Source organism: Sciurus carolinensis, chromosome 4, assembly GCF_902686445.1.
Source record: "Sciurus carolinensis chromosome 4, mSciCar1.2, whole genome shotgun sequence".
Classification (NCBI taxonomy): domain Eukaryota; kingdom Metazoa; phylum Chordata; class Mammalia; order Rodentia; family Sciuridae; genus Sciurus; species Sciurus carolinensis.
In genome coordinates this window covers 28,690,435-28,707,283 of record NC_062216.1, presented here as the reverse complement: position 1 = coordinate 28,707,283, position 16,849 = coordinate 28,690,435, and the positions used below count along the sequence as shown (strand labels likewise).

At 33.1% G+C, this 16,849-nt stretch overlaps 1 protein-coding gene across 2 annotated transcripts in view; it reads left to right on the top strand.

Moving 5' to 3' along the window:
* Window positions 1-16,849, top strand: part of Glra3 (glycine receptor alpha 3) — a 158,972-nt gene that overhangs the window by 103,178 nt on the left and 38,945 nt on the right. For both annotated transcript variants that reach the window (XM_047550228.1, XM_047550229.1), the window contains exon 5: window positions 2,066-2,148. In XM_047550228.1, coding sequence (XP_047406184.1) covers window positions 2,066-2,148 — 83 coding nt within the window. The remainder of the gene's footprint in view (window positions 1-2,065; window positions 2,149-16,849) is intronic.

The window sequence follows — 16,849 nt, the reverse complement described above, 5'->3', positions numbered from 1 at the left end:
TAAAGAAGCAACTGTATTATACCTTAAACAAAAAGAAAAGTCAATAAATAGAATTTCTCAGGATATGATTTATGACAGGAGTTCTACAAACTGTTTTCCTTTGCCAAACACTTCCTTTCAAGTGCTATTTTTTTATTTAGAATTACGTAATGTCTCTCATTTTATGCCAGAAAAATAGCCAAGATATGAATTTGACATCACATGCACGGTGAGAGAATGGAAAGGATTCTGAGAAGGCCACTTATTTCCATAAAAAAGGTCAGAGAATTCTGCAAGTTGATATTTGAAATTGGTTGGCCAAGAGCCTTGAATATTTGGAAAACTAATGTGTGCACATTTCACAATGTACGTGTGTGTACTCTTCTAATAAACTCTTTCACAAGGCAGAGAACACTGTGTCCACTTAATACTACAATATTCTTTTTAAAAGAGAACTTTTTAAATCTACACAGTTACTTACCAGTTCCCTTAACCTAGCTGCATCAGGAGAAACACTGCTTTTGAATATAGAACTCTGTGAATTATTTTAATGTGTCAGGGACGCTGACTCAAATTACCAAATGATCCTCCTGGGACTCTTAAAAATTCACCAGCTCCATATGTTTGTCCATTTATGTCACCCAAATTATGCTAATTGGGTCTAACTCACCAAGATATTCACTATAGAAAATACATCATAAATTTATGCTTGTGGTCTACATTTTAGAGAATGAAGTTATATGTAGTATAGTTATTAGTTACTTTTATTTAAAGCCTAAATAGTACTTACATGTAATTTAATTCATTTATCTTTGTGCCCTCAATTTAGAATTCATGGGAGAACAGAATGGAGGTGTCTAGAGTAGTGGAATATATAAATAATCATTAATAACAGATATTTTATTGAATATTTTCTATGTGTTAAGCACTTACCTCAGCACATTACAAGTATCAATGCAGGTATTGCTCATAGCAACTTTCTGGAGTAGGTACCATTATTATTTTCATTTTAGAGATGAGAAAACTGCAATGTGTGGAAGTTGAACTAGTGTCTGTGGGCACAAAGCTTAGGTAAACCACCTAGGGTGCTCACTAATACACTGAATTTGAATGAGAATATTTTTCAAAAAAGAGACTCTTTAGAGAGTTCTCAGAAAAGAACTTCATTTGTAGAATGCTGAGTTTGAATCTCAAACTCTCCCACCCTCTCAAATTCAGAAAATACGAATTCTTAGTAAACCCAGAAGATATCTCAGTAATAAATTTTCTAACCAAAAGTATTCAAAATTGATGAATTATCTGGAATACCAACATACTTGTACTCTCTGGAAATGCAGCAAAAGCTTTTGCAATAGCAGATTGCTGGTGGTATATGCTGGGTTATCCTTTGCGTGAAGTACAATCAGAAGTTTGGTGAACTCAGAATAATATAACAGACACTAACAGGCTATTTCCTAACCCTGATGAAACCTAGTGAAATGCCCTAGCCCCATAACAGAGAACCTGACTCTACTAACTAAATTTTCAAGTTCTCTAGATTCATTCCACTAAATACTTCTGGATATTCTCTGACAATTTCCATGTTGTGGTCACAAGATGACTGAAAACTGTTATATAGGGTTGCTTCTCTGAACCCCATTTTTTCCACACTCAGAACTCCAATTCCCCTATTTTCTTCTTAAATATTCTGTTAATGTGATTTTGGGGAAAATGTACCTTTCAGAATTGGGTATTAATTTTATAGAGCCCATCCTCAAATTTCTCCTTTTTGGGATCTCTTCTGGAAGTCTAGACCTCTTCAAGATATCTGCAGTCATTTCTAAAGGAATTTAAAAATGGATAGATAAATAAATGTGATAGGGTATTTATAAACACAACTATCATCCACTTCGCCTCACCCCCCAGAAAAAGCCAGATTTATGTGATGTTATAGTGTTTTCATCATAAATAATACACCAAAACTGGAGAAAATTTTACCTGAATAGATTTTAGTAACTACCAAAGCAATATCGTTTTCCCTAAACAACAGAATATTAATATGATGTCATAAATTTCCTTTAAAAATGATCACTCTGAATTCTTTCAGATTAACATTAACACTTTCCTGTCCAATGGATCTCAAGAATTTTCCAATGGATGTACAAACGTGTATAATGCAACTGGAAAGTTGTAAGTATGAAATACTTTTTCTGAATACTTTTTTAAAATAGATATAAGCTTTTAATGGCTTATATAGATGATTCATTTTATAATTTCTGATCACACATTTACTAAATAGATATGTAATTTTCTACTAGGTATTGAAAGCAATGATATTTAGCAATGTTTACACTCTGGACTATGAAAGAAACAATCGAAGATCTAGAAATAATAGCTTTTAACACTAAAATAAAATATGTTTCTGTACACATCATCAAAAGTAAATTGAGACAATAATCATTAAAAACAAACTACCATTTATTTATTGAATGCCTGCTATAGGCCAAGCATTCTGTATATACACTCATTATGTGCACAAGAAAGATGTTGTCATCACCATGTTTTCAGATGTAAAAATTGTCATTTTGAGTGACTGGGTATTGTGCTCCAAATTACAGAGTTGCTAACAGCAAACCATCTGACTCCAAAGCTTATGCTTCTTCCATCAACTAGTATTAATTAATGTTACTCTGATAATGTTATGTATGTCATCTCAAGGAAAAAAAAATTCCTAACACTTTATCAGAGATTTATGCAAGTTATTAGGTGCTTCTCTAAATTTCTTCTTTGAAAATGGAGTCATATACATCACTGATTTATGTTAACACAACTGAATATTGCAGGTGCATCCATTTCTCTAAACATATCTATATAATCGAACATGAATAATTGGTTTATGGTGTTTAATCCAATGCAAAACAATAAGTATGCAATATTCTTCTTAGGACACTATCCTATATGGGGGGATGTTCTGTTTGAACATCTTTCTTGAGAAAAATTTTAAAATGGATCTTTAGACTTCAGATTTGAGGCAAATCGTGTAGTGTAGTGGAAATATCACTAGATGGCGTGCCTACTTTATGGGGGGAACATGACCACTTCTCCCACCCAATGTTTTCCTTTGGTTTGGTTTGGTTTTTTTAGGAAGTAGAAATATCTATTTCTCCAATATAACTCCTACTTATGAAATTTAAATGACTTATTTTTGTAAATAACTCTTAAATATTAAGCATTATATTTAACTCATGAGTTAAATAAAATGATCTAAAATTGGGAAAGCCACTTAGCAATATAAGAGCACGAGCAATGAATAATTCCTAGGAGTGCAGACTTTGAACTGTACCAAAAGGAAAGACAATCTAAGGGAAGGCTGTTTGTGTAGCTTCGTTGCAACAGTGGGATATAGAAGAAGAACACAAAACAAAACATGTACAAAAGAGTTAACTGACTCCCTGATACTAAAGTAGGGATGATGGGTGCTATTCAATAGGCAGTAAGGACCTATTCAAGATTTAAGGAGCAACAAAATTAGTTGGTTAATGCTTTGCCTCTTAAAGACTATTTTATCAAAAAAAAAAAAAAGATTATTTAGGAGGTTTTTATATTATTCCAGCAAAATGAACAGAAAGTAGAGACAAAAGGGAATGATATGGAAAGTTTAAAATGATTTATAGAGGTTGATACAAAGCAGATGTAAAGGCGCTGGTGCCTATGAGTCATAACTAAAGAGGTTGGATAAATGCAATCAGAAACATTAACAAATAACTGATATAGGACAAGAAACAAATGTTCATGTAAATATTAATATATTCAACCTTAATATATTCAAAGTTTGGAAAGTTTAAGTCTGCCAAAAGCAAGAATTAACGCTGAATAGAAGCCATTAAAAGCCATATAAATGGTCTTTCAAGGAATCAGACAAAAATGCTGAAGAAGGAAATGTAGAGTGGAAAGCAAAAACACAAACAAGCAGTCCCTTAAGAGAAAAAGGATGTTTGGAAGAAATTCCAGAAGAGTTGTCATAGATGACAAATTAAACACAATATTACTCAACCTTAAAAGAGAAGAAAATGTTAGGATCTGTTAAGAGTATCAAATGCTGGAAAAACTTATTGTTTAAAGGAAGTGAAAAAGAACCAGTGTTACTGTTGAAAAAGACAAATGTGATTAGAATAATAAGGGTCAAAGTCAGATTCTAAATGATTAAAAAAGTAAAGTGGGTTATGAGAAAGTGAGCACAGAGTGAAATCTGTTATTCTATGAATGTAAGTTATTAAAGAAAGATGAAAAGAGTACAATGCCTGAGGGCTAGGTAGGTCACTGTGCTTCTTTTTTTAAATAAGGAAAGCTTATTGGGGCTATTCTGCAGGACACAAGTGCTTACATAAAAAGATCTTTCATGTGTCTACCTTTCTTAGAACATTTCCAAGCAATCCAAAGCTCAATATGGGAAAATAGAGCCTCTTGCCTCCTTCCTTCTAGTTTCTTTATTCTTTAATCGGGAGTAAGTGGATATCCTCATGTGGCTCTTTAACATTTCAGTCACTAAACACTTCCCTGCTCTCTTAGTAGAAATTAATTTAGTTCACACTAGAGACATTGCTTGATAAACTCCTTAATAGATGCGAAGAAAACCCTGTAAATCAAAGTAGAAGACACTGAAGTCAAATTTTTCAAGGTATTTTGCTTAAAATCTTTTAGGGTGACTTCCTAGTTCTTTTTCTTTCTTTCTTTTTTTAACAAGAGACTTAAAACAACAAGTTAAAAGATTTTAAGCAAGTTTTACAGACCAGAAAATAGGTAAGAGGGCTCAATCTACTAGAAAACAAGAGTTGTAAGCAACACAGTGCTCACTTTTCAATGAAGTCTGACTGCAAAAGGAAAAAATAAATCATATGAATGCATGAAAAATAAGAACAAAAAGAAATATAATATAAAGGCAAAGGCCTTAATGGCCTACAGTACTCCAACCTCCTAAAGCTCAATAAATGTTTAATAAATGTATGTCAGTGGTCAAGACCATTCTAAGTGACCTGAGGAATGTTCCTCAATTAAAATATATCTATTGAATATATAATATATTTCACATATATATATTTGGTAGAGTGAACAGGAAAAAAGTTCTTGCCTTAGAAATTGATGAGAAAACAGTGACCTGGGGATATAGCTCAGTGGGTAGAGTGCTTGCCTCATAAGCACAAGGCCATGCGTTCAAATCCCCAGCACTGCAAAAAAAAAAATTGATGAGAAGACAAAAACAAGTATGAGTTAAGGATAGCATGAAAGAACAAAAATAGAATAAAAAGTTTTGAACCAGAACTATGTATATTGATTCATCAAATGGAATGTGGGAAAGGAGAAAAATAAAACAAATAAAAACATAGCATATATAAAACATTAAGAGAGCAAAAGAAGCCCTCAACATTACAGTAACTAAAATAAGTAGAAAAGTGTTAAAATTCAGCTAAAAAAAAAGATTATCAAATATCATGTTAACAAATACAAAGAACAAACAATACGTAGTCAACTAAACACTTTTTAAAAATAAATGCAAAAAAGGAGGAGAATGGAAAATTCACACATGATAAATGTATCTAAAAGACATTCAGGATAAGAATTTTAATATTAGAAAAAAAATTATAGGAAAAAAATGAGACAAACATTTGGCTATCATGCTGGAGAAGAAATAAATCAAAAACTACAATAATTCTGCAAATATATGTGTTTAACTACATAACTTCTAAACATAAAAAACAAAAGTCAAAATTAAATAAAAAATAGATAAATCAACAAAATACTTGAATGCACAAGTACAGAATATTTGAACAAAACAATTAAAATACTAGACAATATAGAAAAGAAGAACTCATTGTTTTTGTTTTTTAGTATGTGGGAACAAAAAATGATTATGTTGTAAGTCCCAAAGGAAGTTTCAAGAAATACCTATAAATTGAGGCAGTCTTTTTATCACTAAATGTTTTAAATTTGAACCTCACTTTTTTGTGTGCACAATTATTGCTTGTGATAAGTAAAATTGAGGGAAGTTGTTAGAGAAGACACATTAACTATTACTGGATCACTAACCTGCCTTCTTATGATTAGGTTGAATTAGTTTACTGAATTTCAGATTCTACTGCATGATCCTTTCAGAAATTTTTTGTTTGTTTTTTAACTTTATGAGGTAGAATATAAGGCTATCTTTTCAAAAGAACATTTTCATTGATATCACAGTTTTATTTATGAATACATTTTATGTATAAATGCATTTATAAGTTATTTTATGTTGACACAAAAGAAAGGACAAATCTATGAGTGAAGGAAAAAGTTTTATTGTGAGTCAGACTGTGTCCCTAAGGAATTTACAGTGAAAATTTTTATAAACAATAGGGCTAAGGAAAAAAACTGAAGCTCAGCTTTTTATTTACATCATAAGAAAAATTTCTAAGTGGGAAAATTTTCCTAGTTGAATAAGATATGAAGGACTTTTTTTTTTTTCCCCCTTATTGGGTACCAGTAATTGAATCTAGGGGTGCTTAACCATTGAGCAACATCCCCAGTCCATTTTTTGTGTGTTTGTTTCTTTGTTTTATTTTGAGACAAGGTCTTGTTACATTGCTTAGAGTCTCACTATGTTGCTGAGGTTAGCTTTGAACATTCCATCCTCCTGCCTCAGCCTCTCAACTGGGGTGTGCACCACCATGCCCAGCTATGATATTTTTAATCATGGAATAATTATATAATAATTTATTATGTTATAGTATTATAGTTTATATTAATTGTGTCAAAGAAGACAGAGGACACAAACTACCATCATATGCATGAAGGGTCTAATTCCATAGATCATTTCAAAAGAGGAAAAGAGATCTTATGAGGACAATATCACCAATGTGCAAAAATTTTTTTAAAAGTTTAATTATTGAGGCTGGAAATGAAAATATTAAGAAGTGACTCAGTACAAAAATACTGTTTTCTGTTAAGTCTACATTCCTGAAATTACCAAAAAAATAAATAAATAAAAATTTTAAAAAAGGATTTTTAAAGATCAACTTGAAAAAATAGAAAGTTTCTGAAATACACTTTAATGGGGTTTGGATAGAAACATCTGAAGATAGATTTATGCTTGTGGCATTTTAGAATAGAAATTTGTAGAGTTGGAAGGCTTTTAAAATTTATTTTTTTCAGATCTATTTCAAATCCAGGTCTAATAATACACAGATTGTTTACTCTGGAATTTGTACTAAGCTTAATTAAGGCAAAAGATAGGTTGGTGGCAAGTATTTCCTAATAATTGCTGCTATTATCCAAACTCCTCCATAACTCAAAAGTTAGGATATTTTACAAAATAATATGGTGCTTTTTGTTTGCTAGTCAAGAGATACAGATGGTTCTTATCTTCTGAGTATTTGTTATTCAAGCCTAAGTAGCTATAATATTGTTTAGAAAGCAAAAGTCCTCCCAAGACAAAAATATGCACTGATGAACTAACTACTTATAAAATAAGTTTCTATTTAAACATTAAATATTCCTTCCTACTTTAAATGGATGACCATTATATAGTAATCTCTCAACATCTTTGTAGGTTGATTTTTTTATTATCAAATATTCTAAACATGACAAATTTATAATAAAAAATTGATGCAGTTACATCTTATAAAAGAATGATGTCATAGTAGTTTTATATCCATTACATATATTATCTGATTTTATCTCAAACACAAGTTATTTAAATAGCTTTCAATTGCATTTCAAAGATCCACAAATAATGTGTAGAGCAGTTAAGTTACTTTTCCAAGATCATACAACTATGAAGTGAACAGGGCACACTCTATGATTTAATAGCTCATAATATACAACCACCAGTCATTTTAAAATGTATCTGATGAATTCCAAATATTCATAAACTGTAACCATTGTGTTCTTATCTCTATAAGTTAAACATAGCTAGTACTTTCACAAAGTTTCCTCCTTTGCCTACTTCCTCTCCTCTGGTTGTCAAATGTAACAGAACTGTGCTAAATCAAGACCTGCAAAGTAGGGGTCTGCCTCATGATAGCACTGACAATCCTACTGTGATTATTCAGTTATATATTACAGGTAGCCACAAAACACTTGACTCAGATTAACTGAATAGTCGGCCAAGTACCCCAACTAAGTACTATGTCCCCGACTCCATGTTTGCCCAATTGTTTCACCTAAATAAATACCAATAATTTTAGTCCACAATTCAACTCTGATGACCATGTTTCTCCTAATTAATCATCCAAAGAATTGGACAACATACCATTACACAGTCCCAAAAGGGTATGCCTTGAAAACCCCAACAATGCTCTAGAGGTATTCTTATTTTATTACTACTGAAAAAAAACAATAATTCCTGTTTCATTGAGCCACAGATCACTTTAGTAGTCAGCAATGACTGTTGATCATCAAGTCATTTTGAAATCCTTGTTCATAGAAGTAGTATTAGAACTCATCGACAATTTTGCTGAAAACACTTCATATTGCAGCTTAGTTGGTAATGAGATCATGACATAATATTAACATGCCATGACTTTTTCTTTATGACCCTAATGATGTCTCCTACTGATCACAACTTTACTTCCTCACAGCTGAAATTTATTCTAAAATTGTATGCAATCAGTGTTAAGCTCTTACTCTAATTCACAGAATCTTCCTGTGAATTATACTTGAATATAGTATCAGTTTTAATTTCTTAATAGCTGTGCAAGGTTTATCACTCATTTGACAGTCCATATTACTTCAATAATCTTACTTACAAAACATCTCCATATCCTGGAAATTTATTTTTCTTCAGAGAAGATAGAGACAAAGAGTTAATTTTTCTTTTATCCTCTCCAAATAGTGTTCGATCCCTTCATTACTCTTATAGAACTGAGTTATCCCTTTTTTGTTGTATTTTCAATTTCAAAGTGGAAAAAATTGAATACATGGCCTCAATGCATTAAGAGAATAATCTTTTATTTTTGATGTTCTATTTGTCCTCTTTAACATCAAACGATATTTGTCTATTTATTTCAACAATGGAATTTATTGCTACTAATGATGCCCACATAATCCTAAAATGAGATAAAACTGTGTTCTTCCTTCTGCTGAAAATGTGTTTCCTGCAGATTTACACATAACTTGACCCTTAGCATCCTTCCACTGGGCCATTACTGACTGTCTTTTTACAATTAGCTCTCTGTACCTCTGCCCCTACATTACTTCCTATCTCATTATATTTCCTTCATAATACACATCACTATCTGAAATCATTTTTAAAATTTTTCTGTTTACATTTTTTTGCCTGCCCCATTCCCGCCCACTAAATGCAAGGCAGCAAAACTGACCTCCTTGATTATCATTAGACATTCTGGTGAAAACTAAGACAATGGTCTCTTTATCTTAACTATAATCAATAATATGGGTTCATCTTACATAGGGAAGTTAATCTGGTCCAATGTGATAATATTTACCCCAAAGATTCATTAAGGAGAACATCAAATTGGCTGCCTAGAACAGTTCCCTTCTTCACTTAAGGAACTGGGAAGAATCCTTGAGCAAATTCAACACATTTTCCCAGACTCTACTTTCAACTCCTGTCACGATTTCACTAAGGTCTTCTGAAAACGGTGTTTTGTTCATTTATCTCTCCCTCAGAATTTCAGAATTTTTCTTTTTATTAATTTATTTTGAATTGTGGTGCAATACACATCTTAGTTCATTTTGTGTTGCTATAACAGTAACACAGACTGGGCAATTTCAAATGCACAGAAATTTATTGGCTCACAGTCCAAGATCAAAGTGTTAGCATCATTAAGGGCCTTCTTGCTGAAGCATCCCATGGCATAAGAAAGAAGGGCAGAGACACAAAAAAAGGGGCTGAAGTCACCATTTCTAATGCAATATCACCTATGAGGGTGGAGTCCTCGTGGTCTGATCACCTCTTAAAATTCCCCTGTCTGTAACACTGTAAACAATGACAGATAAATTCAGCATGAGTTTTGGAGGGGGCAACATTCAAACCAGAGCAATACATAAAGGTAGAGTATTGTCTTACTTATTTTTAAGTGTACAGCTCAGTAGCGTCAAGTATATCCACCATATTGACTGCAACCAGTCTCCCAAGATTTTTCAGTTTTTGCAAAACTGAAACTATATACCCAATATATACATCTTCCCATTTCGGCCTTCCTCCAAACCCTATAACTGCCATTCTACTTTTTGCATCTTTGAACTTAACTACTCTAAATTCATAAAAGTAGAACCATATAATATTTTCCTTTTGTGACAGGCATGATGTTCTCAATAGTTTTGTGACTGAGCATGATATCCTCGAAGTTTATCCATATTATAATATGTAGAATTTTCTTTCTTTTAAAATCTGAATAATATTCCATTGTATATACATACTACAATGTGTTTCTCCATTCATCTAGCCACAGATATTTGGGTTGTTTCCACATTTGACTACTGTGAATATTACTGCTATAAACATACACATACAAATAAATATCTTTTCAAAACCCTGTTCTCAATTCTTTTCAACGTATAAAACTACTTGTATAGTAATTCACTTTTTATTTTTTGAGTAATTCTCATACTGTTTTTCATAGCATAAAGATACATGAAATATGAAGGGGATATTTATCACACAACCAGTAAGACTTTTACAGTACATGAAGGTGCCAATATTTCTGCAATCTTGTCAAAGTTAGTTATATTGTGGTTTTGGGATAGTAGAAATCATTTTGTTTTTGTTTTTGTTTTTTTTCTCTTTCTCCCCACCTCCCACCTTATAAAGAGCTTCTTCATGAGTAAGGACAAAACAGTTTAGGGCAGTCCCTTCCTATTTGCAAATTTCAAGATTAAGTAAATTGGGAGATTTAACATAAGTAAAAGAAAAGAGAAAATATAAAAATTGGGTTTTGGTTTTGTCTTAGATATTGATCGTGTTACTTTTTCCTCTCCAAAACTTTTTAAGTTTTATATATCTTTCCCTTTTGACTAATAGTATGGATGGCAATCATCTGGGTGTGAAGTTCAGTAGACCTATTAGAAGACCCAAAATCACCTGTTATTTAAACTATTGCAATTATTTTTCCTGTGATTCTGCCATTTGCCTTTTTTTTGGCACTAAGGATTGAACCTAGGGGTACTTTACCACCAAGTCACATCCTCTGCCCTTTTTATTTTCATTTTGAGACAGGGTCTTGCTAAGTTGAGGCTAATCTCAAACTTGCAATCCTCCTGCCTCAACCTTCCAAGTCACTGGGATTACAGACATGCACCCACCACACCCAGCTCCATTTGCTATTCTTTACTGCTTGGAACTGTTACCATCCATTTTCTTTCTTGCTAAATCAATTCTCAAAATAATCCCAGTTCTCTCAGTTCTCATATTTTCTACCTAAACCAAATAGCCTTTCCAGAGCATGCTCTTTCAGAACTTCAATAGTACTCTTCCTAGAAATGACCCCAGGGTACAACCAAAATGATCCCTTAAACTATGAAGTGTATTGACAGCTAATATGCAAGAGGTGGCATTCAGGAAAATGTCTTAAACCCTTAAGTCTTTCATTAAGAAATTACGTAAGTTATGTAAATCCATTAATTTTCCAGAGACTTGATTGTCTCTAAGACAAGTGAGCTACATTGAATGAAGAGTTATCTTCTCTACTTTAGGATTTCATAAAATATTTAAATGTATAAGATCATAAATATGATATGTTAAATTAAAAACATAGCATCAAGAAGCCATGGAACATCCATAAAAACGATCAAGAGAAAAATAAATTTCAACCAGTAAAGAAATACAATATGAATTATCTGCAATGACAATCAAGAGGGAAACAAGCCAAACTAGAAAATAAGAAAATGAAAATCAGAAAAGAAAGTGAATGAAAGTTTAGAGACAATCTATTTTTAACCACAAAGTGTGGTTAATAGTTACATTAACAAATTAGTGAAATGAACCTTAGAAGTGTTTTAACACCATACTGAGATCAAAATGCAGAAATTTTAAATTGTGATAGCACTAACTTTGACTGTTTACTTTAAGCCTGACCCTCTCTGGGGCAGCCATTTTCATAGATCCCAACCAATGGACTCTCACTGGTTGTGTGAAAAGTATCTCCCTCATATTCCAGGGAATTTTTAATTTGTTTCATCAAATTTATGAGCTCTCAGAAGTTCCAAGTGGCCTCTTTTGTTTGTTTGTTTTTGCAACATACCCCATCTGTAGTACCCAGTTCCTATGATTTGCTGATTTTTCTGAGGCCTCAGTGAGGGTAGAAAGAAGAATCCAGGAGCAGATGTGGATAAAGAAAGGGAGGATGGGAGACAGGGGAAGAGGAAGAGAGAGAGGGGGAGGGAATGGAAGGGAATAGAAGAGAAATGAACAGAAGGGAAGGAAAGGGGAGAGGAGGGGATAAGGCAGGAGAAGGGAAGAGAATGAAGGAAGGAAGAAAGGCAGGAAGGCAGGCAGACTGGCTTTTCAAATTGTTAACACTTGGCAAGAACAAGGGAGATTCATACAATTTATAGTCCCCATGCCTGCTAAAGAACTGTAGATTTAAAATAGGAACTATATTGTATGAGTCCATAAATATGAGGGTTTTCTGAAATAGGTCTTTATGTATAAATATGAGACAAATACATCATCAGTAGAAGTTATATAGTATTTCCTAAGAATGTTGATTTTTTTTTCCTCCTAAGTCAAATAATAGTCCCACAAATTTTCTCAGCATAGCTATTTTGAAACTGATGGGATAGATCTGTGTGCAGTCCCTGCTACAGAACATGGGCCTTCTGTGAAACTGAGGCAACAGAGAGGCCCCCCTTCAAACCCCAATTCTTGCAATCATGCAGAAACGTTTCAGACATATCACTGAGTAAGAGGTATGAGTTTATTAGAGGAGTAGGAAAGAAGAAAAGGTACACTCAAGGGAAAGAGTGGGTCCTCTCAGAAGAAGACAGCACTCCTCTCCTGTCCTCTAGGTTTTTTGTTTGTTTTGGGGGGGTGTTTCCAGGGATGTTTCCAATGAGTCCCACCAAGCTCCACCTCTTCACTTCTAACAACAGGATGATATCAGACTTTCAAGTCCCCATTGTGCATGACATCTCTAGGTTACTCTGGCCCATGCTCCAGTTCTAATCGGAACCTGTTCTTACAGATTTTCTGGTTAGGGGGAATTATCCTTATCTTTCTGTGTTCTTCTGGTCTGAATAAGGGTCACACAATTTCCCACCTTCAGGGTAACTTGTGTTCTTCTTATTGGCATTCAGGCCTGCATTTCTCCTGCAGATGACAGGTAGTTTGTTGAGGAGTGTGACATCTTGTCAACTTAAGCCAGGCAGGGCTGCAGGTAAATTGTTTTTTACATGAGAAAGCATGTGAGAGAAAGCAGTGGGTCCATTTTATAGAATTATTCCTTTAACCTCATGTTCCCATCACTAAGTCTGTCTGTTCCCTGTCAGAACAGAGAAAATGTTAAAATCTTCCCTGCAAGTCATTAACATGCTTATTTGTGATGAAACCTTCATCCTCAATCTAATTATAATCACTGCTTCTATCATCTCATAAAAAAATGAGTCATATATTATACTGTGGACACAAAAAGTCTCCACATACAGAATTAGGTTTTCATAGTTACCTGAAATCAGCATATAATTATAAATTTATGAATTAGAACACCCAGGCAAAATTATCCCAGAAATTTAGGTTATAATGTATCATTTAACAAATAATCTGTTAACTAACACATTTATTCTTTAATGTCAGCATACTTTAAGATGAGTACGATTTTGAACTGCAGGTTCATTTGTGATGAGCAATTTAAGATTTGCATAATATAAATAGTAAGGCATCTGAGGCTTCTGAATGTGATATTTCCAAAAGGAGATAATGTTTAGAATCACACTAACAGGAAGCATTTTGTTTTACAGTAATTCTAACAATAATATATTATGGTTCTTAAAAATCTTTTATCAGATCATCACTAATTATACTATAAAACTTCCTTTTTTTTTTTTTTGTAAAAGGGATTGAACTCAGTGCTTAACCACTGAGCCACATCTTTAGCCCTTTTTTAATTTTTGAGACAGTGTCACCCTAAGTTGCTTAGGGACTCACTAAGTTGCTAAGAGTGGCTTTGAACTGGTAATTCCCATGCCTCAGCATCAGAGGCCACTGGGATTACAGGCACGCACTGCTGCACCCAGCTGTAACTTGATTATTTGGGGTGAAACAGAATTATACAGAGCTGGTCACATCTAATTTTTCAGATATTTTTCTGTACAAATACCACTTTTCAATTTAGTTATCCATGATATAACACGATTTTGTTGCAAGTAAATCACAGGCAACTTTTGCCTTGTTGGAAATATTCTTTTTAAAGTTTGTATGATAATTTATAAAAAGGAATTTATAAGAGCTATTACATCTGAGAGGAGCAATGTGTTTTTTTTTATATAGCAAATTATAAAATAATAATTTATAATAACATCCAGATTTCTGTCAAGGCTAAACAGTATCAGCTTTTATTACATAGTGTATTAAATATGAATGTTGATATTTGAAATATTAAATATAAATATGAATATCTGAAATCTGTCCATTACCATACTGATTTCCTTTTCTTGAACTTTCAATGAACCTACTGCAATGATAAACATCTTGTGATATTTCTCCTTAAAAAGTTGTTGTACTAAATTTTTATAATTTAATTATCTAATTTTTAAGTAAGTCAATCATATTAAAATTTGAATTTCCTAGCATTTTTGAGGTAGGAGTTTAAGGATATCAAGGTGGTGGAGGCAGGTTACAAGAAAAATGCCAGCCGATATATAAGATTGGGAGATGAGTCACCACACCCCTGTTTGGGATGAATCCCATTACCACAACCACTCAGGCCACTGCCACTGGGCTTATTGCCACGGTCACGCCACCATAGGTTCTGCATTCTAATCAGGCAAAAATCAAGTAACTAATGGAAAATGTATTCTACTTAGGTGAACATAAAGTGTCCAATGGGAACAAAGGGGACAAGATCTGTAATTAGGTTTGTGAAGAGAACACACAGTACAAAAGACCAGACTCATTCCGACATGGGGCCTTGCTCAGCTCACTCCACTCTACAGTGTTACTTTCATTTTCACTAAATATATTGCTTCTATGTGTCTTGTTCAATTCTTTTGTTTGTGATTCCAAGGAAGCAGGACCCCAACTAGACAGCCCACTGTTATCATTATGAATACTATTCCATGACATTTTCAAATGTATTCAGAAATGAGAATCTGAAGTGGATCTTCTAGTGTTATGTAGGACTTCCTTCTCTATGATTATTCTGGTTCTGCATTCTTACAAACGTGTAGTGATACTGAAACATCAGACATTAAAAACCCCAAGAGGATTACAGTGCCTTTCTAGCCTCTGCTCAAAACATTATAAATATATTGATGAACTGCCTTGGCTAACAGAATCTCTTTGTTAAGATTTGGGATCTATGAAATGAATGATTTCATAAATTTGAGTAGATCTAAACCTTCAAACTTCTGGGAGGCAGACATGAGATGACTTCCCACAATCTGAATTTACTCCAAAAAAGTAATCCAGCAAAGTCCTCTTATAATCTCTCCTACTGCAGAAATCCAATAAACCACACATCTTTTCCACATTAAAATGGGATCATAGTCCAGTCCTTTGCTGATTTTAGTTGAGATTTCTCACAAGAACATTAAATATTGTATGTTCCATTTGTGTCAATCTTGTTAAGTTTTGAGAAATGTGAAAAAAGTTACTGGTATAATTCTCACTTTAAAAATAGTACTTAGGAGTCACAAGTTATATTTCCACCATTATCCCAAGAGAAAGTGGGGAAAGCTTAAATCTGACATAAACTCAAGTATCTCCAGGCTTCAAAAGGAAATTTAATGCAAGTACTTTTAAGATAATGGTTATAGGTCAGTTATATCAAAAAGTTTTAGAGAAAGTATAATTACTAAAAAGATACTCAATTTAGCAGACCTGTAATTTAAATGAAACCATATGTAATAGCCTGAGTTATGGTAAAAAAAAAAAAAAATTCAAATTAAATGCACAAATTATAAATAAAAAGGTTTTAGTTAAATACATTTTGACATAGCAGTTGTTCCTTGTCAGGTCAATAAGAGTTACTTGAGCAATATTTCTCCTAGCAATACTTGGCATGTCAGCAATAGTCAGCCAAGAGTGAGCATTTCGTTCCTTTTGTTTTGTAAATTCCAGCTGCTGATTAGGAACATGAGCATTTGCAAACTGGGTCAAACTAGAAATCAATTTCACTCTCTCTCAACTCTTTCTCTCTTATTCCTATTGCCGTTTAAGATACAGGGGCCAAAAAATATTCCCATTTACTTTAACTAAATGTGAATTTATAATTGATTTTAAATCTCTAAGTTCATTTTGAACGTGAAATTGCCAAACTGTCTTCCAAAATGACTGTGTCATTTTTGTATTTCCACCAGCAATGAATGAGAGTTACTGTTTTTCTATATACTCACCAGCATGTTGTCAATGTTTTAAATTTTGATTCTAACAGATGTGTAGTGGCATCTTATTTTTGTCTCAATTTTTAATTACTTAATGTCATATGGTAAGATTTTTTTTTAATGATCATACATTTATATCTCCTGAGGTTTACAGATGATTCCCACTGCTAATATCTTATGTTTACTTCCAGGAAAAAACAAAAACAAAAAGAACCCTGTTGGGTGTGGTGACCCATGACTATAATCTTAACTACTCAGGACGCAGGTTGAAGTAGGAGGATTACAGATTAGAGGATAGCCTGGTCAATTTAGAGAGATGTTTCAAATAAAATAAAAGGAAGCATTGGGGGAGGCAGTTCAG